Source organism: Salvelinus fontinalis, chromosome 21 (genome assembly GCF_029448725.1).
Source record: "Salvelinus fontinalis isolate EN_2023a chromosome 21, ASM2944872v1, whole genome shotgun sequence".
Classification (NCBI taxonomy): Eukaryota; Metazoa; Chordata; class Actinopteri; order Salmoniformes; family Salmonidae; genus Salvelinus; species Salvelinus fontinalis.
The window spans coordinates 37863380-37887623 of NC_074685.1; the positions used below are offsets into that span (position 1 = coordinate 37863380).

At 44.4% G+C, this 24244-nt stretch overlaps 1 protein-coding gene across 5 annotated transcripts in view; it reads left to right on the plus strand.

Moving 5' to 3' along the window:
- LOC129818838 (rab GTPase-activating protein 1) overlaps positions 1–20731 on the plus strand; it is a 139728-nt gene extending 118997 nt beyond the window's left edge. For all 5 annotated transcript variants that reach the window (XM_055875100.1, XM_055875101.1, XM_055875103.1 and 2 more), the window contains 7 exons: positions 4430–4522; positions 5183–5293; positions 5520–5624; positions 6305–6388; positions 12253–12324; positions 16996–17193; positions 18518–20731. In XM_055875100.1, coding sequence (XP_055731075.1) covers positions 4430–4522; positions 5183–5293; positions 5520–5624; positions 6305–6388; positions 12253–12324; positions 16996–17193; positions 18518–18640 — 786 coding nt within the window. In that variant the 3' untranslated portion in view covers positions 18641–20731. The remainder of the gene's footprint in view (positions 1–4429; positions 4523–5182; positions 5294–5519; positions 5625–6304; positions 6389–12252; positions 12325–16995; positions 17194–18517) is intronic.
- The last annotated feature ends 3513 nt before the right edge of the window (positions 20732–24244 follow it).

Consider the following 24244-nt stretch of genomic DNA (forward strand, 5'->3'; position numbering starts at 1 on the left):
GCCACAGCACATCACAGATCACGTCAAACATTGTAACCAGAATAACAGCAGAATAGCTGCGTTTGCGTTTGTTTAAGCTGTTTTCTAGGGACATTTATTTGAATACATCCATAACATTGAGCTAATGCACGATTTCGCCTGGGGTAGAACATGTGCTCTCTCGTCAGGACACTGTTCTTCAGAAGAGCTAGCCAACAACACGGCGAACACAATCACTTCAAACTGAACTAGCTGCATTTCCTTTCGTTTGACCTGTTTTCTATTGATAATTCTTTGTATATAGCCATAAAAAATGATGCTGATTCATGATTTCGACTGGCTGAGTGAAGCCGCCTGCCTGTCTGTCTCATCCCGACACGTTCATTACTATGAACGCTGGAGATCGAATCTGAATATTGAAACAATGGAGACAGACAGCGAGGTTTATACAAATCTCTGCTGTTGGAAACTAAATATTAGTCTAAAAGAAATGTGAGATAATGTCTAGATGCGTTTTATATTGGAGATCAAGTTTATAAATTGCCTGGCTGGGCTGATGAGACAATGGATTGCAGAGTAAATAGCCATTTTAACGTCATAGATTTAGCTGGCGGTAATGTGGAATCCACACCGGCTGGAATGCGGTTTTAACCAATCGTTTGCGTCAGTAACCAGTTTAGAATAGCAATAAGGCACCACTGGGCTTTGTGGTATATGTCCAATATACAATGGCTAAGGGCTATGTCCAGACACTCCACATTGCGTAGTGCATAAGAACAATATACCACACTTCCTCTGGCATTTTAAATAACCAGTCAGAGGCAGTGTTGAGCTGTAATAGAAACTGACAGCTACAGTACACCTTCGTAACCTTATGGCCTGAGCTCTCTCCTGACCTAAGAGAGTCACAAGTATTTTACATCCTATATGGATTTGTTTACGAAATATTTGGAAACAGACTGCATCTAAAAACATCTGAAATAATAATCAGAAGTATCGGCTAATCCTTAACGCCATACCTGTGCTCTGTCCTGACCTAGAAGGTAACTCTGATCTATGCTTAAGAAGATTGATTGTTATCCCTTTACATATGTATTTGTATCTAAAAACGTTTTTCTCAAAAGTGGTTGGCTTATCTTAAACTGCATTACGTAACACCTACAGTACACTAGGTTGGAGATTACCTGCGTCCTTATACCCTGATTCAGACAGGCTTTTAGAACAGGTCAACCTCTCTTGTCACATATTTTATACGGTAGGGCATGGGGTCAGGCTTAAGGTAATGCACTCTAAGGTCATGCACTCTGACCTTTTTGACAGGTCTGGACACCCAGGGCTGGTCATCTGAAAGTTAGTCGTAGAGCAGGATTAGGATCTTAAGGGCTAAAAGGAGCAGGCAAGTTCCTCCTGGTGAGAGACACAGCCATACCCACCCACCCTCCCTCACACCCTCCCTCAGGGTGTCACAAATTCTGTCAGAGTTCAGTCCAGAGCCTGGTGGCATGATCAGGGACCTCTCCTCCCTCTCTACCAGCCTAAACCACCCTGCTCTGCCCAACAATTCTCTCTGTACAAACCACTTAACAGAAGCAGGTAGCCAGATATGACTGTGCTATTATTCCATTCTTTAGGCTTGAGAGAGTTTGCGTAGCTCAAGCTAAACCAGCTGTTTTCTTCCAGTGATCTGCTGTGGCTTTAGTAAGAGGGAGAGGCCTATTACTATAGTGACCACATTCAGTATTTAGCACAGCCACTGTTTACAGGCAGTACACACCCTCACACATACTTTGCATAGTGCATACACAGTGAAACACACACATACACAGCCTCAAACATGTACACACACACACAGCGGAGGAGAGAGGGCACACCGGGGTCATACTGCTTTCCCCCTCTCACTCACTGACTGCATAGGTTGACATTTTTGGCCTTTTAAAGGGGCAATCAGCAGTTGTTACATCCATTTTTGGACTAATAAATGAATGATTATTGAAGAATATAACCTGTAAATGCCTCATGAGCTGAGTTTAACTGACGTACCCCATCAGAACCCACAATATAAGATTGTTGTACTCAATGTTTGTGAACAAAACACACAAACAAACATCGTATAGCCTCAAAAACATGGTTAAAACTATCATTTTGGTCAGTCCCGACATTCATAGCGTTGTCTATGAATTTGCGAGCGATTGCTTATCTCCAGCCCAATCCCTCAGCTTTTTACCAAAACAGTGGCGGGGACTCCACTGTTGTTTCAACTGCTGTTTGGCCCTTTTAAGTTTATCATGTGTACGTGGTACAGTATGCTAATTTCCGTCACGCTTTGTATAATGATCACATACGCAAAGAAAGTGACGGACACCCCCGTGTGCACGCAGTTATTTTATCTGCACAATTCTGTAAAAATAGCCTGATGGACATTTCTGGGGCTGCTGTGTCGAATCGAGTAAGTGACAATACTCTCACCATGTCATAGGGTGTGTCAGTGACCCCGGTGAGTAGACTTCTGTTTTGTTGTTGTTCAGTCAGCAGAGATGTGCTGTGTTGTCAGTGACACGACCCAGTGCTTCTCTTCTGCTCGGATGGTTGCTCTGACAACAGCTGTCAGACTGGGACAGATTGGGGATCTGACTAGATGGGGCACTTCCTGCCCTCAACACTCTAACTTTCTCACACTGGGTCCGGTCTGGCTCAACCTCACTGTGCAACGTATGCACGTACGCTCTCTCTCTCACTCACACACTCACTCACTCTCACTTGAAGATACAAAAGGCTAGCATTCAAACTCATGTAGGACGCGCTGTTCTAGAACATAACCAGTCGCTACTAAGCCCTCATAGCATAGCAGGTGTGTCAGTAGTGCAGTGAAGCCAGTGTATCCTGAATAGCTGAATCTGCAGTCATCACTGGGACCATTATGGACCTGCTCCTCCACAACAGACCCGGTTCTGTACTGTGGGTCGTAGCCGGAGGAAACCGCAGCCGGCTAAATAGACCTCATTTACAACGAGCTGCCTGCTGGAGAAAGAGCATACAGTATTTATGCCCCTACATGCTGATTACAACATGCTGAGTGTGCTTTGAGAAACTGCTGCTCTTTGTACAAGGGCAGCAGTGGAGGGAAGTGAAAGGCTGGGCTTTTGAAAGAGCTGTTGATAATCACACAGACAGATGCATGGTTGTTCATGGTTATTATTGAGGTACTGTACATGCAGCATAACCAGATGAGTAACTCGTTCTTGACAAATATGCAGGTTTGTTTTATCAGTAAATTCCTATTTAGTCTGATGCTTTAAGCACACCGTTTGTCGAAATAATTAAGACATACAAGTGACCAACGTGCCATTGGAACAAATGAGTGATGGTTGCTGATAATGGGCCTATGTAGATATTTCCAGTTACAATAGTAATTTACAACATGTCTACACTGTATTTCGGATCAATTTTATGTTATTTTATTGGACAAAAAATGTGCTTTTCTTTCAAAAACAAGGACATTTATAAGTGACCCCAAACTTTTGAACATTAGTGTGTAGGGGCGGCAGGTAGCCTAGTGGTTAGAGGGTTGGACTAGTAACTGAAAGGTTGCAAGATCGAATCCCCAAGCTGACAAGGTAAACATCTGCCGTTCTGCCCCTGAACAAGGCAGTTCCTAGGCCGTCATTGAAAATAAGAATTTGTTCTTAACTGACTCGCCTAGTTAAATAAAGGTCAAATAAAAATAAAGTGTGTGTGGATGATTTATAAAGCCAGGCATATTTAACAGTTAGGCTATTGATTATAGACCTAATTAAGTTGCCGTTTCCTCTCGCCTCACTTTTCTTAGACAATTAAGGCAAGGGGCTGTTTTCTCCTCTCCTAACTCTCCTGCTGTCTCAGCCGCATTGTTCTCAACACCAATATGCTGGGTAACTTTGCTATTGTGCAGGTAGCAACATGGTCTAGGAAGAGGCGCCAATTCAGCAGCGCACTGTCTGACAGCCCATTTGTTATAAAATATCATTTTTATTAGTGTTGCACCATTCTTAAGTAATATAACAATATACAATTTCAGTAGCACATGTCTTAGTGATGTGCTGCCATCCCCCCGGCTTCCACAATGTATTAGTCCACTCAGACAGGTGCGAATCAGACAGGTGTCTTGTACACCATGAAATACATTTTGTTTGGGGGGGCTGCTGCTCAATTAAAGACATCTCGGTCGACCAACAGCCTATCGACCAAACAATCGACCAGTCGACTAAATGGGGTCGGCTCTAATCGAGTATTTACCTTGTTATGGTCAGAACACACCTGACTAGTACTGCCAGCAGAGACACCCTGTTGCCTAGAGCTGTAACCAGGCTATGGGGAGCCCTCGCAACACTCCCGAGGCCCTCACCCTTACCCCCTTGTCGTGTACTGTAGACCTACTGTAGATGTGGTCCAGTAACAGTCCCTGTCTCTACAGATCAGTCAGAAGAAGCTGAAGAAGTATGAGAAGGAGTACCACACCATGAGAGAGCAGCAGGAGCAGCAGGAAGCTCCCATTGAGAGATACGAGGTACTAATGCATGTTTCCACTTGAGTCATTTAGCAGACGCTCTTATCCAGAGCGGGTTACAGTTGGTGCATTCATCTGAAGATCGCTGGGTGGGGCAGCCACATATCACAGGGATAGAAAGTACATTTGTCCTCAAAGTAGCAATCGGTAGAGTCACACAGCATTGGAGTGAAGGAGTTGAGTTAGTCTCTTAAGTGGACTGTGCACACAAACATCTACTTGTGCACAGCCTCATTATCCATTACATAGTTGTAATGCCAGGAATGTCTGGAGGGGAGTTTGTGTACGGCAGCCAGGTCAATTTTTAATCAAGGCTTATTCTCAAAGGTTGTTATTTACAAGCGTAGTTAAACATTATATATGTCACGAGTTGAGAGAAACAGGAAGAGGAGTTGGAGGATCTTCAATAGTGCAGCCCGGCAACAGGCTACTGTCTCCTCTCTCTAACTATTCTCTACTCTTTCCACTCACGCACTCCTCTTTCCTTTCTCCTTCTCACTCACTCACTCACTCACTCACTCGCTCACTCACTCGCTCTTTCCTTTCTCCACTCTCTCTCACTCTCGTCTCCTCTCCCAATCTGTCCACTTGTTCCTCTCACGCTCTCCTTCACCTACCCACTCCTACTTTCCTGCTCTGTCCTCTCCTCCTGTCCTGTAGAGGGAGAACCGTCGTCTCCAGGAGGCTAACATGCGTCTGGAGCAGGAGAATGATGACCTGGCCCATGAACTGGTCAGCAGCAAGATCGCCCTGCGCAAGGACCTGGACAACGTAAGGCGGACGCATCATCCCCAAATTCTGTTTCTTTGACTTGTGCGAGTGTGTAAACATGGGCGTGCATATGTGTGTGGTGCGCTCGCACGTTTTCTGCTATCCAAAACCCATTTAGCTGTCAAGTCCATTTTTTTTTACTCCCGATAGGTTTGTTGTTGTCATTTGGTATTAGCTATTGTCAGTTGACCTTGTCACTGTATCCATGTGTGCAACTGTCCCTCAGGCTGAGGAGAAAGCAGACGCTCTGAACAAGGAGCTGTTGATGACCAAACAGAAGCTGGTGGATTCAGAGGACGAGAAGAGGCGACTAGAGGAGGAGTCTGCGCAGGTCTGGCTCTGTTTGTCTCTTCGTCCGTTTGTCTGTTCATCTGGATGGCTGTCTCTGGCTGAAAATAATATTGCTGTCTTGGAAGGACAATAGAAGTTCACTGACAATGGAATTGAATGTGTTGGATTGATCGATAAGTCATTATTTTGAAGTGAACTGCCATTGTCCTCTGGAGAGTTGCTGAATATTTTTGTTCATCGTCAGGTTCCTTTTCTGCTCGGGCACCTTGGTGGGAAAGCAGTGTTCTCTCTCTCTTTTTGGTCGTCTCTTTAAGACAGGGGGATGGTGGGCTCCCCCATGTACTGTGGCTGTGGTCTGTGTTCCCAAGGACATGACTTATCGTCTAGCAGAGGGCCTACTGTATTTCTCACTTACGTGTACAACGGCCTCAGGGGGCATCTGCCAATGCCACTGTCCTTTGCTGACGTCCTCTTGATGACTACATCTTTTCTACTCCGTGTGTGTGTGTGTGTGTGTGTGTGTGTGTGTGTGTGTGTGTGTGTGTGTGTGTGTGTGTGTACTACTCCTTGAGTGTGTCACTACTGTACGCACTTTACAGGCCCAAGGACAGTTGACCCCTGTCCTGACTGAGACGAAGTCCTTATATTCTAGGTTAGAGGTGAAGTTATTCATTGTGCATGTGCTATCAAGTCGACGTGCGTGTGCCTGTCTGTCTACAGCTGAAAGAGATGTGTAGACGGGAGCTGGACAAATCAGAGTCTGAGATCAAGAAGAACGGTTCCATCATAGGAGAGTACAAACAGGTACGGTTGACTATTGTATTCTCCCCATTCTGTATTTAATCAAATTTCATTCAAATGTATTTATAAAGCCCTTTTTACATCAGCAGATGTCCCAAAGTGCTATGCAGAAACCCAGCCTGGTGTTACATGGCCATTAAGGCCAGATCGTTCTTCAAGATGTTCATAGATGACCAGCAGGGTCAAATAATAATCACAGTGGTTGTAGAGGGTGCAACAGGTCAGTACCTCGGGAGTAGCCAAGCATTCAGAGGTCGAGACAGCAGGTGCGGTAGAGAGAGAGAGTCGAAAACAGCAGGTCCGGAACAAGGTAGCTCGTTCGGTGAACAGGTCAGGGTTTCATAGCCGCAGGCAGAACAGTTGAAACTGGAGTAGCAGCACGACCAGGTGGACTGGGGACAGCCAGGAGTCATCAGGCCAGGTTGTCCTGAGGCATGATCTTCGGGCTCAGGTCCTCCGGGAGGGGAGGGAGAGAGTGAATATTAGAGAGAGCATACTTAAATTCACACAGGACACCAGATAAGACAGGACAATTACACCAGATATAACAGACTGACCCGAGCCCCCGGCACATAGACTATTGCACCATAGATACTGGAGGCTGAGACAGGTGGGTCAGGGGACACTGTGGCTCCTTTCGATACCCCCGGATAGGGCCAACCAGGCAGGATATAACCCCACCCACTTTGCCAAAGCACAGCCCCCACACCACTAGAGGGATATCAACAGACCACCAAATTACTACCCTGAGACAAGGCTGAGTATAGCCCACGAAGATCTCCTTCACCGTACGAGCCCGAGGGGGCACAAAACCGGACAGGAAGGTCACGTCTGTGACTCAACCCACTCAAGTGATGCACCCCTCCTAGGGACGGCATGGAAAAGCACTAGTAAGCCATTGACTCAGCACCTGTAATAGGGTCATTCCAAAAAAATTGAGCTCTCTAAGAGAAAGCCCTGCCTCCAGGTGTTTGCTTAGAAATTCCAGGGACAATTAGGAGGCCTGCGTCTTGTGACTGTATCGTATGTGTAGATATGTACATCAGGACCAAATCGGAGAGATGGGTAGGAGCAAGCCCACGTAATGCTTTCTAGGTTAGCATATAATCAGGCCTAGCCTTAACAGGAAGCCAGTGTAGAGAGGATAGCACATATGATAAATTGTTTTGGTTCTAGTCAAGATTCTATCAGCCGTGTTTAGCACTAACTGAAGTTTATTTAGTGCTTTATCCGGGTAGCCGGAGAGTACAGCATTGCAGTGGTCTAATCTAGAAGTGACAAAATCCCGGATTAGCTTTTCTGCATAATTTTTTGAAAAGTTTCAGATTTTTGCAATGTTACGAAGATGGGAAAAAGCTGTCCTTGAAATATTATTGATGTTTGTCAAAAGAGAGATCAGGGTCCAGAGTAACGCCGAGATCTTTCACAGTTTTATTTGAGACGACTGTACAACCATCAAGATTAATTGTCAGATTAATTTGTTTCTTGGGACTTAGAACTAGCATCTCTGTTTTGTCCGAGTTTAAAAGTAAAACATGTGCCGCCATCCACTTCCTTATGTCTGAAACACAGGCTTCCAGGGAGGGCAATTTTGGTGCTTCAACATGTTTCATCGACGTGTATAGTTGTGTGTCGTCCACATAGCAGTGAAAGTTGACATTGTGTTTCTGAATGACATCACCATGAGGTAGAATATATAGTGAAAACAATAGTGGTCCTAAAAGAGAACCTTGAGGAACGCCGAAACGTACAATTGATTTGTCAGAGGACAAACCATCCACAGAGACGAACTGATATCTTCCCAACAGATAAGATCTAAACCAGGCTAGAACTTGTCCATGTAGACCAATTAGGGTTTCTAATTGTCAAAATAATGTGGTGATCGATGGCGTCAAAAGCAGCACTAAGGTCTAGGAGCACAAGGACAGATGCAGAGCCTTGGTCTGACGCCATTAAAAGTTCATTTTCCACATCACGAGGGCAGTCTCAGTGCTATGATGGGGTCTAAAACCAGACTGAAGCATTTCGTATACATTATTTCTCTTCGGGAAGGCAGTGAGTTGCTGTGCAACAGCTTTTTCTAAATTTCTTGAGAGGAATGGGAGATTCAATATTGGCCGATTTTTTTGTTTTTAACATTTTACGGGTCAAGGTTGGGCTTTTTCAAGAGAGGCTTTATTACTGCCACCTTTTAGTGAGTTTGGTACTCATCCGGTGGATAGGGAGCCATGTATTATGTTCAACATAGGAGGGCCAATCACAGGAAGTAGATCTTTCCGTAGTTTAGTTGGAATGGGTTCCAGTATGCACCTTGACGGTTTAGAGGCCATTACTATTTTCATGAATGTGTCAAGAGATACAGGATTAAAAAAACTGGAGTGTCTCCATTGATCCTAGATCCTGACAGAAATATGCAGGTTTTATTTTCCCCATTCTGTATTCTCTCCATTCTGTATTCTCCGCATTCTGTATTTTCTCCTCTGATGGCAACATCCTATTTATTCGTTTATTTGTCAGGGACCATGTAAAACATGCCATTGCACCTGATTTAAATTAAATAAATTCAAATTTTAATCTGGGCAGAAAACAAACAGTAATACATCAATACAATATAACACACTATTAATACATATGTATTGAACAAAAATATAAACGCAACAATTTCAACGATTTTACTGGGTTACAGTTCATATGAGGAAATCAGTCAATTTAAATCAATTCATTAGGCCCTAATCTATGGATTTCACATGACTGGGAATACAGATATGTATTCTGTTGGTCACAGATTCCTTAAAAAAAGGTATGTGTGTGTATCAGAAAACCAGTCAGTATCTGATGTGACCACCATTTGACTCAAGCTGCACGACACATCTCCTTCCCATAGAGTTGATCAGGCTGTTGATTGTTGCCAGTGGCATGTTGTCCCACTCCTCTTCAATGACGGTGTGAACACACTGTCGTACACATCACCATGGGGCACTCTGTTCACAACGTTGACATCAGCAAACCGCTTGCCAACACAATGCCATACACGAGGTCTGCGGTTGTGAGGCCGGTTGGCCGTGCTGCCAAATTCTCTAAAGCGACGTTGGAGGTGGCTTATGGTAGAGAAATTAACATACATTTTTTTGGCATCACCTCTGGTGGACATTCCCGGCAGTCAGCATGCCAATTTCAAGGTCCCACAAAACTTGAGACATCTGTGGCATTGTGTTGTGTGACAAAACTGCACATTTTAGAGCGGCTTTTTTAAAATGGTCCTCAGCACAAGGTGCACCTATGTAATGATCATGCGGTTTAACCAGCTTCTTGATATGCCACACATGTAAGGTGGATGGATTATCTTGGCAGAAGAGAAATGCTCACTAACAGGGATGTAAACAAATGTGTGTCCAACAATTCTGAGTTTTTTTTTTCTTCAGGTTTGCCTTGATGCTAGCCAAGGTACTGCACACTCTCACACTGGTTGGCAGGTTGTTCTATTATCCAGACGCTCTGATTGAAGAAATTCGATGGACCTAGACTGAGTTGAGCAGTCCCCTTCTGTTATCCACTTATCCACAGTTTATTTTGTAATCAGTAAAACCAATTATCTACAGTGGCAAGAAAAAATATGTGAACCCTTTGGAATTAATTGGATTTCTGCATAAATTAGTCATAGAATTTGATCTGATCTTCGTCTTAGTCAGAAGACCTATATAAACCTTGAATTGCTGATACTATTTAAGGAAAATGTTTATACGTGTTAAATGTTTATGCTTAGCTCACATAAGATCATTTAAAAGTATGTAAGCTATATGTAATAGAATACATGTGGCAAAAACTAATATAGACATTAATAAATGCATGTCTTCCAAAATAGGTTTTACAATGATGGGGGAATGCCAAGATGGCTGCACGGTGGCTTCAACACAGTCCTCTAGTTGATATATAAATCGTTGAGTAAAACTCATCCTATCCAAATGTTTAATTCCTCAACACAAACTTCAGTTGACATAACCAAAGCTAGATTACACAACACTGAGGGCATAAAAGGTACTGAGGGCCAACAGAAATAGTGTCACTATTTTAAAAACAGATGTAGCTACCTTTTGACAGGAATCTAAAAATATGAATAGGAAATAGAAAATGACAGAAAATGATTAAATTGATGGTAGCTTCTCCGCCGGCTGCGATGTGCCAGTTGAAAGCATCTCTTCGGATCAGAAAGCAGAAAAACGGTGAGGGGATGTGGTTCTTTAAAAATAGTTTCTCTCTGGTCCCCATTGCGGTGCTGAGAGGCCGTTTTAATATGCCTCCTAACAGTGTGATGTATGGTAGAGTGTGGTAATAGGTTCCTGTGAACTGATCTGGGACCAGCAGTAGGCTGGAGATTACACACATCAGGAATAGCAGGCTGACAGACTGAGACAGACAGGTGTGTTGAGGAAAAACTAATTCCAAGGATCAGGCAGAGCTAATTTTCCAGTTTATCAATGTTTATTCAAGCAATTGCAAGGAATTTAACTCTCCGGATATACCGGGGAGGAACTTGATTATTTTACACAGTCTTTAGATACTTATTCTTCACAAAGAGCTGTTTACCTCTCGTAGGGGGAGGTACGCTTACAAAATAGATGAGGTAATAGGCTCCACTTTCTTAGAACAGTACAAACAAGAACAGTTCTCACAGCCTATGATAGAGGAGTGATACGATCTTTAAAGCCTGAACAGAGGAAACGACATTTTCCCCCTGGCTAGGTTTTTAGTGCCCTACAAATAAAGAGGCAGTAATGTATCACTCACCCGTGCGGTATGTAAAAGAGGGCACTGGACAGCTGTGGTATGATTCAACGTAAGCATTTTACACAGCATTAGACCGTAACAAAACAATTTTGCTCTGGCAGGTTGGGAACAAGTAGAGCAGGGGAAGAGGGTGCAGGCTTTTGTTCTAGCCCAGTACTAACCCACCTGATTCCACAATCGAAGCCCTTGCATTGGGTGTGTTCGTACTGAGCTGGACCAAAGCCTTAAAAACCCTCGTTGGGGCAGGGTAGTTAGCGAGTCTGTCTGGCGGAGGCAAGGGTCTTGCCTTAATGATCTAAACCATTTATAACCTGCCCACAACAAAGCCTTAGTAATCCCAGAGGTAAAAACCCTGCCCTCCAAATAACCACGACACTCTAAGTGACTGAGACACCGTGTCTCTGTCTCTATTCTCTCTGATTGGGATCATTCATAACACATTGTTTGTTAATTACTGTAGCTTATGCAGGGTAATGAATTTCTGTTTTTAGTGTTGCCTAATCGCTCCGGCAACCTATTTTAACCATAGCCGTGGCGATGAATCAGGCTTTCTCTAAATTAAGATGTGTGCGGTGTTGCCGCGGTGACAGGGAGGGCGGAGTGGGATAGATGGGATTTCTTGGGTGAAAGGGGGGGTGATCAAATTGATCAAATGTTCCAGTTAGGATGGTTAATTTCCCATCGATCTCACTGCGTCCACCTCCCTGCGGTAAGGTGGACGCATGGGGTGGGTTGTATTCATAAGGGCACACCTTAGCCAGACATTTTCCAATGGACAATGAGTTGTTTGTTATTAGACAAGTCCAGGTAGTCCGTCCCTGTTTCAGTCAGTTTTCTTCCGTGTGGTGCCTAACGAAGACTCCCCCGGTGCAGAGTAGGGCCGGCCGGATGGTTAGGTAATCCTCTATTGACAGGAGTTGTGTTGTGTAGTTGAGTTAATACACTTAACTGTAAGAGGATAGAGCCACAGCCTGTCTGGGATTACACTCACATACAGATGAGGGAGGATTCATGGAAAGGTGTTTGAGATTCACCCTGTGTTCTAACCTCTTGACCTTTGACCTCTATGTTGACCCCTGTAGATCTGCTCCCAGCTCAGTGAGCGTCTGGAGAAACAGCAGACAGCCAACAAGGGAGAGCTGGAGAAGATCCGGGTGAGACCATGTCACAGGACATCACACAATCACATTACAGACTGCTCAATCGCGTAACATAGCGCTGTTTTCAAATGTGCACGCTTTCTTTGTGTGGCTGTGCGAGTGAGTGTAGTTCTCATTTTTCATTTATTTTCCTTCCGCTTAGCAAGTTAACATTAGCTGCTGAGTTTATTTCCTCTTCATGTAATCAGGTTAGTCTCATTGAGATAAAAATGTATTTTACAAGAGAGACCATGTATGACAGCCCACGCACGCACCTATCCAAAACCTGTATATGTATGTCAAAAGTTTGGACACACCTACTCATTCAAGGGTTTTTCTTTATTTTTTACTATTTTCTACATTATAGAATAATAGTGAAGACATCAAAACTATGAAATAACACATATGGAATCATGTAGTAACCAAAAAAGTGTTAAACAAATCAAGATATATTTTAAATTCTTCAAATAGCCACCCGTTGCCTTGATGACAGCTTTGCACACTCGAGGCATTCTGTCAACCAGCTTAACCTGGAAGGCTTTTTTTGTGTGTTATTCATACAGCTGGAAAGAACTTCTGGATATCAGAGCAGCGGCATTACGACCAAGAATATGACTTTCCCAAATTGGATCCTTTGTTCGTACCCCCCAGGGCAATTGAACTTATCCCAGAGGCTGCTCCAAGACGCCGCCGGCGGAGAAGAGGTATTCGGAGTGGACTTCTAGTCCGACTCAGGAGGCGTGCACACCATCCACCACTTCCAAGTATATTACTCGCTAATATTCAGTTTCTGGACAATAAAGTAGAAGCGCTCAGGACGAGGATCTCCTTCCAGAGAGACATCAGTGACTGTAACATACTCTGTTTCATAGAATCATGGCTCCCTCCGGATATACTGTCTCCGTCCATATAGCCAGCTGGGTTCTCAGTACATCGCGCAGACAAGAATAAAGAACTCTCCGGGAAGAAGAAAGGCGGTGGTGTATGTTTCATGATTAAATACTCGTGGTGTGATTGTGATAACGTAAGTAAACTCATGTCCTTTTGTTCACCCGACCTAGAATACCTCACAATCAAATGCCGACCATATTACCTCCCAAGAGAATTCTCTTCGGTTGTAGTCACAGCCGTGTATATTCCCCCTCAAGCCGATACCACAATGGCCCTCAAGGAGCTACACTGGACTTTGTACAAACTGAAAACCACACATCCTGAGGCGCATTTATTGTAGCTGGGGATTTTACCAAAGCAAATTTGAGGAAAACGTTACCGAAGTTCGATCAACACATTGACTGTAGTACTCGCGCTGCAAAAAACACTTGATCACTGCTACTCCCCCTTCCAGGATTGCCTACAAGGCCCTCTCCCGCTCTCCCTTCGGCAAATCAGATCACAACTCCATTTTGCTCCTCCCTTCCTATAGGCAGAAACTCAAACAAGAAGGCCTATTCAATGCCTGTCTGACCAATCGGAATCCATGCTTCAAGATTGTTTTGATCACCCGGACTGGGATATGTTCCGGGTAGCCTCGGAGAATAACATTGATATATACACGAACACAGTGACTGAGTTCACCAGGAAGTGTATAGGGGATGTTGTTCCCACTGTGACTATTAAAACCTACCCAAACCAGAACCCGTTGATAGACAGCAGCATTCGTGCAAAAATGAAAGTGCAAACCACCGCATTTAACCATAGCAAGGTGACTGGGAATATGGTTGAATACAAACAGTGTAGTTATTCCTTCCGTAAGGCAATCAAACAGGCAAAACGTCGGGTACGGAGACAAAGTGGAGTTGCAATTCAGCGGCTCAGACACGAGACGTACATGGCAGGGTCTACAGACAATCACGGATTACAAAGGGAAAACCAGCCACATCACGAACACCGGCGTCTTGCTTCCGGACAAGCTAAACACCTTTTTCGTCCGCTTTGCGCATAACACAGTGTCACCGATGCGGCTCACCCCCACGGACTGTGGGCTCTCGTTCTCCGTGGCTGACGTAAGTAAGACATTTAAATGTGTTAACCCTCGCAAGGCTGCCCGGCCCAGACGGCATCCCTAGCTGCGTCCTCCGAGCATGCGCAGACCATCTGGCTGGAGTGTTTACGGACATATTACATCTCTCCCTATCCCAGTCTGCTGTCCCCACTTACTTCAAGATGTCCACCATTGCTCCTGTACCCAAGAAAGCAAAGGTAACTGAACTCAATGACTATCGCCCCGTAGCACTCACTTCACAATAACCTCTCCCTCAACGTCAACAAAAAAAAGGAGTTGATCGTTGGACTTCAGGTGAGAGAGTATGCCCCTATACACATCGACGGGACCGTAGTAGAGAAGGTGAAAAGCTTTAAGTTCCTCGGCGTACACATCACTGAAAATCTGAAATGGTCTACCCACACAGACAGTGTGGTGAAGAAGGAGGCCTCAGGAGGCCCTCACAAAAAGATCATCAAGAACGTCAACCACCCGAGCCACGGCCTGTCACCCCACTACCATCCAGAAGGCGAGGTCAGTACAGGTGCATCAAAGCTGGGACCGAGAGACTGAAAAACAGCTTCTATCTCAAGGCCATCAGACTGTTAAATAGCCATCACTAGCCGGCTACCACCCGGTTACTCAACCGTGCACCTTAGAGGCTGCTGCCCCATGTACATAGACATGGAATCACTGGTCACTTTAATAATGTTTACATACTGTACTGCTTTACTCATTTCATATGTATATACTGTATTCTATTCTACTGTATATTAGCCAATGCCACTTCGACATTGCTCGTCCAAATATTTATATATTTCTTAATTCCATTCTTTTACTTTAGATTTGTGTGTATTGTTGTGAATTGTTAGATACTGCTGCACTGTTGGATCTAGGAACACAAGAATTTCGCTACACCTGCAATAACATCTGCTAAATATGTGTATGTGACCAATAAGATTTGATTTGATTTAGTAGTGGTTTCTTTGCAGCAATTCGACCATGAAGGCCTGATTCACGCAGTCTCCTCTGAACAGCTGATGTTAAGATGCGTCTGTTACTTGAACTCTGTGAAGCATTTATTTTGGCTGCTATCTGAGGTGCAGTTAACTCTAATGAACTTGTCCTCTGCTGCAGAGGTAACTCTGGGTCTTCCTCTCCTGTGGCGGTCCTCATGAGAGCCAGTTTCATCATAGCCCTTGATGGTTTTTGCGACTGCACTTGAAGAAACTTTCAAAGTTCTTGAAATTTCCCGGGGTTGACTGACCTTCATGTCTTAAAGTAATGATGGACTGTCGTTTCTCTTTGCTTATTTGAGCTGTTCTTGCCATAATATGGACTTGGTCTTTTACCAAATAACTTTTAACAAGGAACACCTGTTAATTGAAATGCATTCCAGGTGACTACCTTATGAAGCTGGTTGAGAGAATGCCAAGAGTGTGCAAAGCTGTCATCAAGGCTCCCGAGTGGCGCAGCAGCCTAAGGCACTGCATCTCAGTGCGAGAGGCGTCACTACAGATACCCTGGTTTTGAATCCAGGCTTTATCACAACTGGCCGTGATTGGGGGTCCCATAGGGCCACGCACAATTGGCCCAGCGTCGTCCGGGTTTGGCCGGTGTAGGCTGTCACTGTAAATAATAATTTGTTCCTAACTGACTTGCCTAGTTAAATAAAGGTTAAATCAAAATGAAAATAAAAGGCTACTTTGAAGAATCTCGAATATAAAATATATTTTGATTTGTTAAACACTTTTTTTGTTTAATACATGATTCCATGTGTCATTTCACAGTTTTGATGTCTTCACTATTATTCTACAATGTAGAAAATAGTCAAAGTAAAGAAAAACCCTTGAATGAGTAGGTGTGTCCCAACCTTTGACTGGTCCTGTATATACGTGTATTTCAAAGGGACCTGGTTAAAAGCGGAAGTCGAATTTCGGACCTTGTGTTCAATTGACCAATAAAGTGATCTTAATGTATCATGGAATGTAAAATGTATACTATCAGCATGCATAGTTATAGCCTAATATTCAAACGTCAGTAGTCCTATATGAGGATTAGGAGATTAGGAGGACAAAGAATCCATTTCTATTCCCTTTTGATAACACAGACAGAATAGCCCACTTCTCTGTCTCCCTGTACCTTAGGACTCTGGATTGTGATATTGGATGATCATGGAGTTGGTATACAGCTTCTCATTTCCAGGCTAGGCGAGGTGATGGAGGTGGTGTGCGGAGGAGGATGAGAGGGCTCTTGAAACTGCGGAGGACTATATCTCCCGTAAAGGAGAGACCCTCAGCCTGCCTCCTCTTATCACCCTGCTACCTTCCTCACGGCCACATTGCTCATTACTATTGCAGCTGCCTGTACTTACTCAGACAACACACCACACACTGGGGGAAAATGACAGGGGGAATGGGAGGGGGATACCCGTGTGAGCTAGCTGGAAAGTGAGGAAGCCCCTGGTGATGTAGTTTTGTAAACGGCGCCTGCTCTTAGATGCTGTGATTTGCGTGGTGTATTGTTGTGGTATAACACGGGATAGGCTTAGAAGTCTCGTGGTGTAAGCTGTGCCTGCCTGGTATAACCGGTGTCCTGGTCTCTCCCCTGTACAGGTGAAGGTAGAAGGCTGGGAGAAGTGACTTGCCTCTGTGGTGTAGCCATGTTTTAACCCCTGATCCCGCTCTGTGGTCTCTCCCCTACAGCTGAAAGTCGAAGGCTGTGAAAAGTGCTCCATCCTGTTCAACAAGGAGGGTCGTCTGAAGGCAGCGAGGAAGATGAAGGAGGGCAGTGAGGAGGAGACGGACGAGGAGAAGGAGGCGCTGAAGAACCAGCTCAGAGAGATGGAGCTGGAACTGGCCCAGACCAAACTACAGCTGGTGGAGGCAGAGTGCAAGATACAGGTACGAGGCTCACTTCAAAATGACCCCGATACTTCTGCTTAAATTGTTGTCATCCACACTGTAGCTACCCACGTAGACTAAACTCAGCCGAGATCCTCCATCAGTTCATTTAAATCCTAACAATTCATGATTTCATTACTGAAGGGAGTTTGAGGCAATACTGATGATGATACCGTTATTTACTGTTGTGCCTCGTCTCTTACAAAAGCTTTCCAGAACTTGCAAACTGCTTTTTATACTGTTCAACATACCTTGTGTCAATTGAAGCGTATCCTCAATACTGAAAAAACTAAACTAATGGTGTTTTCTAATGCAAGAAATAGACCTCTGAACCTTTCACCTATTACTACCTGTCAGGGCAAGGAGATTGAGGTTGTAACATATAAATATCTCGGAATTCTAATTGATGACGGCCTCTCTTTTAAATTGCATATTCAGCAACTCACAAAAGAAATTCAGCTGAAATTGGGATTTTATTTTAGGAATAAGGCCTGTTTTTCTTTTGAAGCCAGAAGGAGGCTAGTATCAGCTACATTTATGCCTTTACTAGACTATGGGGATATTTTATATATGAATGCTTCCGCTCAGTGTTTGAGATCAATTGACACCCTTTACCATGGCACCCTGAGATGTATTTTAAACTGCAAAACCCTTACGCACCACTGCACTTTGTATACCAGGGTTGGCTGGCCTTCTCTAGTCACTCATAGGCTCAGTCACTGGTATACTTTTATTTACAAAGCCATTTTGGGTTTACTACCTTTTTATTTGGGCATTTTTATTGTTCAGAAATGTGGTGGCTACTCTCTTCGTTCGCTGGACTTTATCCTGCTAACTGTTCCAAATGTCCGAACTGAATTTGGTAAAAGGGCTTTTATGTACTCTGCGCCATCGTCTTGGAACACCTTACAAAATAATTTTAAACTGGAAGAACTTGTCCCGATTTGGTGTTTTTAAACCACTGATGAAGGATTTTGAGGCTGATTCCCTGACCTGTCAATGTTTTTAATGTGCTGTTTTATGATTTTTGTTATACTCTTGTGAATTCAATGGTTTTTACTAGATTACTTGTAGTTTTTCATGTGTCTGTCTGTTTAATTTTTGTAATGAGTTGGTGCTGCCTATCTTGGCCAGGACGCTCTTGAAAAATAGATTTTAAATTTTAATGAGCCCTTCCTGGTTAAATAAAGGTTAAATAAAATGAATAAAATAATACACATTTTCATTCATTCTAGTTTTAATCTCCTGTTTCCTTACACCAGGCTAGCCCTGCAGCTCCAGCCCATTGCCTAACCTCTTCCCGTTATGTTTCTCCCCCCCGCAGGACTTGGAGCACACCCTGGGTCTGGCTCTCAACGAGGTCCAGGCTGCTAAGAAGACCTGGTTCAACAGAACCTTAACCTCCATCAAGACCGCGACAGGAGCACAGGGCAAGGAGACCACCTAACTTGAGACACTCCTCCTCGACCACAGACTGTCTCCTTCTCCCCGCCCTGCTCCCAAACCTCCCCCTGTCCCACTCCCGGCCTCCCCCCTCCTTCTCCTAGTCAGAGGTACCACCCACTCACTGGACTGGAGCAAACCAAACGGTTTTTAAAAAAGGACTAAGCTCAAAGGTACCACGGCCCCCAAACGAAACAAAGTACTTCATTAAAAAAAGAAGAGAGAGGTTTCAACGTTAGTCTTTATACTACTGATATTTAAGGAAGGAGCTTTCTAGAGAGCTACCTGGACTGTCCTTCCAATCCAGACCTGGGAAGTACAATCCGTTTTACTGTCCTCTCTAGACTGCTTGCACAAACAACTCCAACTGTAATCTAAGTGCTACGCGTGCTAACCTCTTCCTTCTTCTCATTTCCGCTCCACGATGCCATTCTTTTCTATACATGTAGGATCGTGAACGTGCTTCTGTATAGACGTGCATCTGTGAAGACTGAGCACACCAGAGTGTATGTATGCGCGTGTCAGTGTGGGCGGACATTTAGCCGAGTGTAAGTGTGTGCATGTTTGTATGACTGGCGATGGTTCTGAGTGTGCGGTGAACCTGTGAAGGTCGGAGTGTGAGTTTAGCTCGGAGTGTGAGTTTAGCTCGGAGTGTGAGTTTAGTGTATGAAAAGTGGATGCTGTATAGTGTGCGGAGGTTGGAGCTATATGAGGAGGAAGAGGTTCTTATTGACGAAGCCTTGATGTGAAGGGTTAAGGTGAACATAATGTACAGCATAACAGTAGATATATTAGCAACAGCCTGGGGTCTGTCCGGTCGGTGGTGCAGTAGCAGACGGAGGCCACTAGTGGGCGATGTCCTGGTGGTCCTGACGCAGTCCTCAAAATGCGCTTTCTGGGCCGGGACAGGCTGGGCTCAAAGCATGGGAGCTCCGAGGCTGGAGCTGCAGATATAGAGATATGGGTGCGGCCCTCCCTTGGCTCAGACCCCACCCCATACACTCCTCCCTCCACGGCTGTGTCTGAAATGGCACGTTGGACGCAGCTCATCACTCCTCCACTCTGAGACCAGCTGCTCCTCTGGGGTTCCTAGATGACCCCTCATGACCTCATCGGTCCAGGTTATGTTTTATGCCGTGTTATTTTCGCTCCATGACACGCCCCCCTCAGACCTAGTCAGTGACCCCACTCTCCCGACATAGACATAAACACACACAGGCGTTACAGGCACCCTATGCACACTCTGACTCCACTCTCCCAATGTAGACATAGACACATACACACATCACAGCCAGCCACCTACCTACCTCCACTCCTGAGAGGGAGAGAAATGGCGCAGGCATGTCGTCTGGTCGTCAGTCACAGGCTGTGTGCTTATGTGTGCACTCTTATGTGTGAGACTGAGTCAGACAGAGACTTAACTGTTGGGGCTCATCAAAGGTCAGAGGTCGTTGGAGGTCAAGCTGGCGTTCTCCCTAAAGGAGTCTGGGGCACGTTGCGGGATGTCATGAGCAGACATGATTCCTTGTTTTACATGTTTGCTCTACGTAATATATTTCTATCTGAACGCTCCCTGGTAGAGCTCTGTGTCCGTATTGGGGAAGGTCCTACTCTCTACTGACAGTCTGTGTGTGGGTTTGTGGTGGGAGGAGCGGTCTTTGCACCTTAATATTCATATTTATAACGTATGGGATCCGGCTAAGCTTGCTTAAGTCTGTGTTGATGTCAGTGGAAGAAGTAAGGCTTGTGCAATGTACTGAGAACAAAGAGGCTGTTCCGTAAGGCACTGGGTTGTACATAAAAAGCATTCTGAGTTTTTTTTGTTTATTCTTTTGTACTTCTACTCTCCGCTGTAACTGTACTAATTAATAATGTTGCCTACAATAATTACGGACTGTGTTACAGATTAATGATGATCATAGTGTATGTTTTTTTTGCTCAAAGCTCCCTTCGCTTTAAATGTCAGGCAAAACTTCTGTCTCATCCATAACATGCCAAAATGTACCTTCCTTCATCCAACATTACTGAACGTGTGGAACATTGTACTAGTGTAGGTTGCATTATTCTGCATTTCAATATAAAGCTATGAACACAGGCCTATTTGTTGTTTGTTTCATTTTTATGCTCATCCGAATGTATGGATGGATCATACACTTTATAGTCCTGACTATTTCTCTTTTTCTCCCTTGCATGTTGGCTGAATATAATTCAAGTCATTATAGGGTCTCTATCCTGCTCCATGATCAATAGAACGAGTATCAGATTCCCGTTGCCATGTTACCTCTGGTCATAACGAAGCAGAGAGATCTGATGTCTTGTCTGTCTGCCTGGGACAACTATTGGGGCTGTGTCCCAAATGGCACCCTATTCCCTATACGCTTCCCTGTTTTTGACCAGGGCCTACTCTGGTCAAAAGTAGTGCCCTTCCAAGGGGAATAGGGTGCCATTTGGGATGCAGCCCCTACTATCCTGCTCCACTGAAAATAACTTGAAACCCCTTTAATACGTCCAGGTCTCTCTTTTGTCCTCTTTTCAGAAGGATCCTTCTCCCTCCTTCTTCTTTATATAGTTAAATAAAAACATTTAAAATATCCCTCCGTCTCTCTCTCTCCCTCCATCCCTCTCTCTCTCTGGTGATTAATAAGGGCCATTGCTCAGGGGCCCAGTGGCACTTTATCGCTCCCGCTCTTCATCCTTCCATTTCACCCCTTTTTAATTCCGCTTGGGAGAAAAGAGCGTGAAGGGACTAGAGCAGGGTTGTCAAACTCATTTAGCCCCATTTAGCATTCAGGCTTCAACGAGGTCTGGAGAGCTGCACTGGAAATGTGTCAAATTTCCTCGCTGTCAAAATGTAGCAAAAAATTGTCCTCAACTCTTGGAATCTTCCGGTGCTCCCTGACCGTCTAGCTTTCATTTCGGTGATCATTAGCAGCTGGACACAGTCAAGAAACTTTAGGAATGTATGTCCATTATCATTTCTACAGTTTCGATTTGGTTTTAGGATTTTTAAAGTATATTGAGGTTTTTTTTTTCTTCTCAAATCACAGCAGGCTGAATTGGACCCCCTAGTGGGCCGTATGTTTGACACCTCTGGGCTAGAGGATAGACAGGTACCATGGTAACCAGGTAGGAGTATCCCCTCTGTAATGATATTGTGCAGTGATGGGGTTTCTCTCTCTGTGATCTAACTGCGCAGGTGTGGTGACAGTCGGGTTTGGGAAGTCGCTCTGGATAAGAGCGTCTGCTAAATGACTTAAATGTAATGTAAATGTAAAAGGATATGTGTTCCTCTGCCTGTTTACCCACAAAAGCCTTTTCAGAGGCTCTCGTCGTCTCATGTATTGAGTACCCAAATAATATTACAAAGCACACTGTATCAAAAGGCGATGTATATTTCTCTGTCAAATTAAACAAAACATTCTCAACCTTAATATAAAATAATCTCTTGAGTAAATCTTTCTTTTGGGGGGGGGGGAATCTCAGACGATTGTAATATGAAAAGCTCCCGCTATTTTTATGTTATTCTGCATAATTGGGTTCTGTTGTTCTAAAAACAGTCTCCGTTGTCAGTAAACTCATAACCCTGACACCCTAGCAAGCTGCCTAACTCCTAGGCAGTGCTGGCAGCAGAAATCCCCTAATTGCAGTTTCTTCTTCTAGTCCCAGAGGACATTTGATTGTTTTCTTTGTTGTTTTCTCTTCCGTAATGAAGGAGCTATTTTTAAACATGCAGCATTACACCCCTCAGTTGTCCCTGATTTTAAATATACAGCGTGTATGGATTGTGACAGCTTTGTTATATCATTTAAGTGTTTATAACTTTGAGGCCCCCATAAAGTTATCGCCGGGCTGAGGTTTCTGCTTGTGGTGAGGTGTGGGAAACCTGTTACCGGCCGGGAGTAACGAGCGTCAGCATTCTGCAATCAAACAGACACCCCCCTCCTTTCCACCAATCCCTACTTACCTTACCAAAAATATAGCCTACCACCCGGCAGCAGAGTATGGGCGGAATGTTTATGGGGTTAAGTTGCAGGCAGGCACTGAGGCAGCATCGCTCTGTGATTTGGGAGTCGAGAGGGACCAGGGCGCCCAGACGGGTTCACACAGGTTTGGCCTCAGAGTGACCCCCACTCGCCCTTCATTCCCAGCCTTCGTTGCAGACCCCTCCACCCCCAACCCCTTCTCCACGCCACTGACACAGGGGGAGGTGTCATTGCCCAGTTGGTCGTCTCCAGAATCTAAATTAGGAGCATCCTGGGCCCAGTCATGGAGCTGCTGGGTGTGTGCGCTGCTACCAAGACCCTCCCACTAATCCTGATTACTTTCCCAGATGGAGAGACGGTGTCTCTATTAAACAACTTGGCTCTGGTCTCCCACAGTACATCCATACTGGAGAGGGAGGTATAGGTATTTTGATGGTCTTTTGCCTCCCTAGCGCAGCAGCTAACAAACTAATTTCAACATGGACAGCACACCAATTTAAAACAAGTTAAAATACTGTAGCCGGGCTTGATTAATCGTGCCTGGTTCAATGGAACTAATAAAATAGATGAGTACAAACACCTGCATATCTGGCACTCTAAGCAGACTAAAGCAAACGCACATGATCATCTGATGATTTCACTCCAGTGTTAATCTGCTAAATTGTAATTACTCGATTTATTGCCTACCTCATGCCTTTTGCACACATTGTATATAGATTCTCTTTTTTCTACCATGTTATTGACTTGTTTATTGTTTACTCCATGTGTAACTCTGTGTTGTTGTCTGTTCACACTGCTATGCTTTATCTTGGCCAGGTCGCAGTTGCAAATGAGAACTTGTTCTCAACTAGCCTACCTGGTTAAATAAAGGTGGGAAAAAAAAAAAAACACGAAACGTATTTGAAAGATTTCAAATAGTATTTGAACCCAGTTCATGTAATCGTTTACAGTCTCCGTTAATGTTGAATACGGGAGATATTAGAGATGTCATCCAATACAGTTGACTCAATCAGCAGCTATGCTGCTCTGCGCGTGATTGACAGCTGTTTTGCTCAATTACCCCTAGTTTATTATTCAACCTTTAAATTGGTCCCCACTATCATACTCTGAGAAATGTTGTTATAATGAAACCCCCTGGTAGCAGGAGAAGCAGTGTGCCGCGTTTCTCTTTTAATTGAAGATGTTTTGCTAAACTACCATTGAGATTATAGACACTGAGTGGACAAAACATTAGGAGCACCTTAATATTGAGTTGCAGCCCCTTTCGCCCTCAGAACAGCCTCAATTCGTCGGCGCATGGACTCTTGTAAGGTGTCGAAAGCGTTCCACAGGGATGCTGGCCCATGTTGACTCCAATGCTTCCCACAGCTGTGTCAAGTTGGCTGGATGTGCTTTGGGTGGTGGACCATTCTTGAAACGCATAGGACACTGTTGCGTATGGAAAAACCCAGCAGCTTTGAAGTTATTGACACACACAAACCGATGCGCACGGCCCCGACTACCATACCCCGTTCCAATTATCTCAAGCCTTAAAAATCCTTCTTTAACTGGTCTCCTCCCCTTCATCTACACTGATTGAAGTGGATTTAAGTGACATCAATAAAGGATCATAGCCTTCACCTACC